Below are 695 nucleotides of genomic sequence, written 5' to 3'. Positions count from 1 at the left end.
CCCGGGCCTCGGCCCTCCCACCCCGCGCCCCCCGGGGCCCAAGCTCCCAGGGAGGTAGCCGGGCAGGTGCCCCTTTCCCCTGCGCCTCTGGAGCCAGCCCAGCGGGGCGGCACTGCAGGGGGCAGCCCCTTGCCCAGCCACCTTGGGCAAATGGATCCCCCCCGCCCCAGGTCATGGTGTGACAGGTCCCCTCCTTTAAGGCAGGAGCTCTGTGAAAAGGATAAACTCAATGTGACGGGTGGGGGGGAGGGGGGTGTAAGGTAACCCCGCCTTCTATGATGTCTTTTTGTGACAGGGAAGAAATTCGTGTATGTCGAGCCGCCTAAGAGAGTGAAGGAGATCCTGGAGGAAGAGCTTTATTTTCAGAGAGACGAATGTCAAATTAAACAGCCGGCCGCAGGTAATCGTTCTCTGTGCCTGCCAAATAAGCAAACGTTTGAGAAATGGCATAGGACGCGCTCGTGAGAGGTGACGCGGGCGAGCATCCTTCATGAAAGCCAAAGGCGTAGTCGCGTCGGTAGTCTAATTAGCTCAGTGGCTCGGGATTTGCTTCGTGGCTCTGAGAGTAGGGGAGTACGTAACAGAGCATGGAGTAGTCCATCCGATGTATCCATCTGACATTACGCAGACATTTGGAGGTGGTCCATTAGCTTGATCCAATTCCTCTGTGACAGATAGTATCTTCTTGATAGCGC

At 56.8% G+C, this 695-nt stretch overlaps 1 protein-coding gene across 1 annotated transcript in view; it reads left to right on the top strand.

Moving 5' to 3' along the window:
* Window positions 1-285: 285 nt before the first annotated feature.
* CUNH11orf97 (chromosome unknown C11orf97 homolog) overlaps window positions 286-695 on the top strand; it is a gene marked incomplete at its 5' end in the record, with an annotated part of 18,487 nt that continues 18,077 nt past the window's right edge. The window contains one exon of the mRNA XM_014517407.2: window positions 286-400. Within this exon, the coding sequence (XP_014372893.1) occupies window positions 286-400 (115 nt within the window). The remainder of the gene's footprint in view (window positions 401-695) is intronic.

Source organism: Alligator sinensis, unplaced genomic scaffold (assembly GCF_000455745.1).
Source record: "Alligator sinensis unplaced genomic scaffold, ASM45574v1 scaffold116_1, whole genome shotgun sequence".
In the NCBI taxonomy this organism is placed as follows: domain Eukaryota; kingdom Metazoa; phylum Chordata; order Crocodylia; family Alligatoridae; genus Alligator; species Alligator sinensis.
Note: the sequence above shows the minus strand (reverse complement) of the source record. Positions and strands in the feature narration are given on the sequence as shown.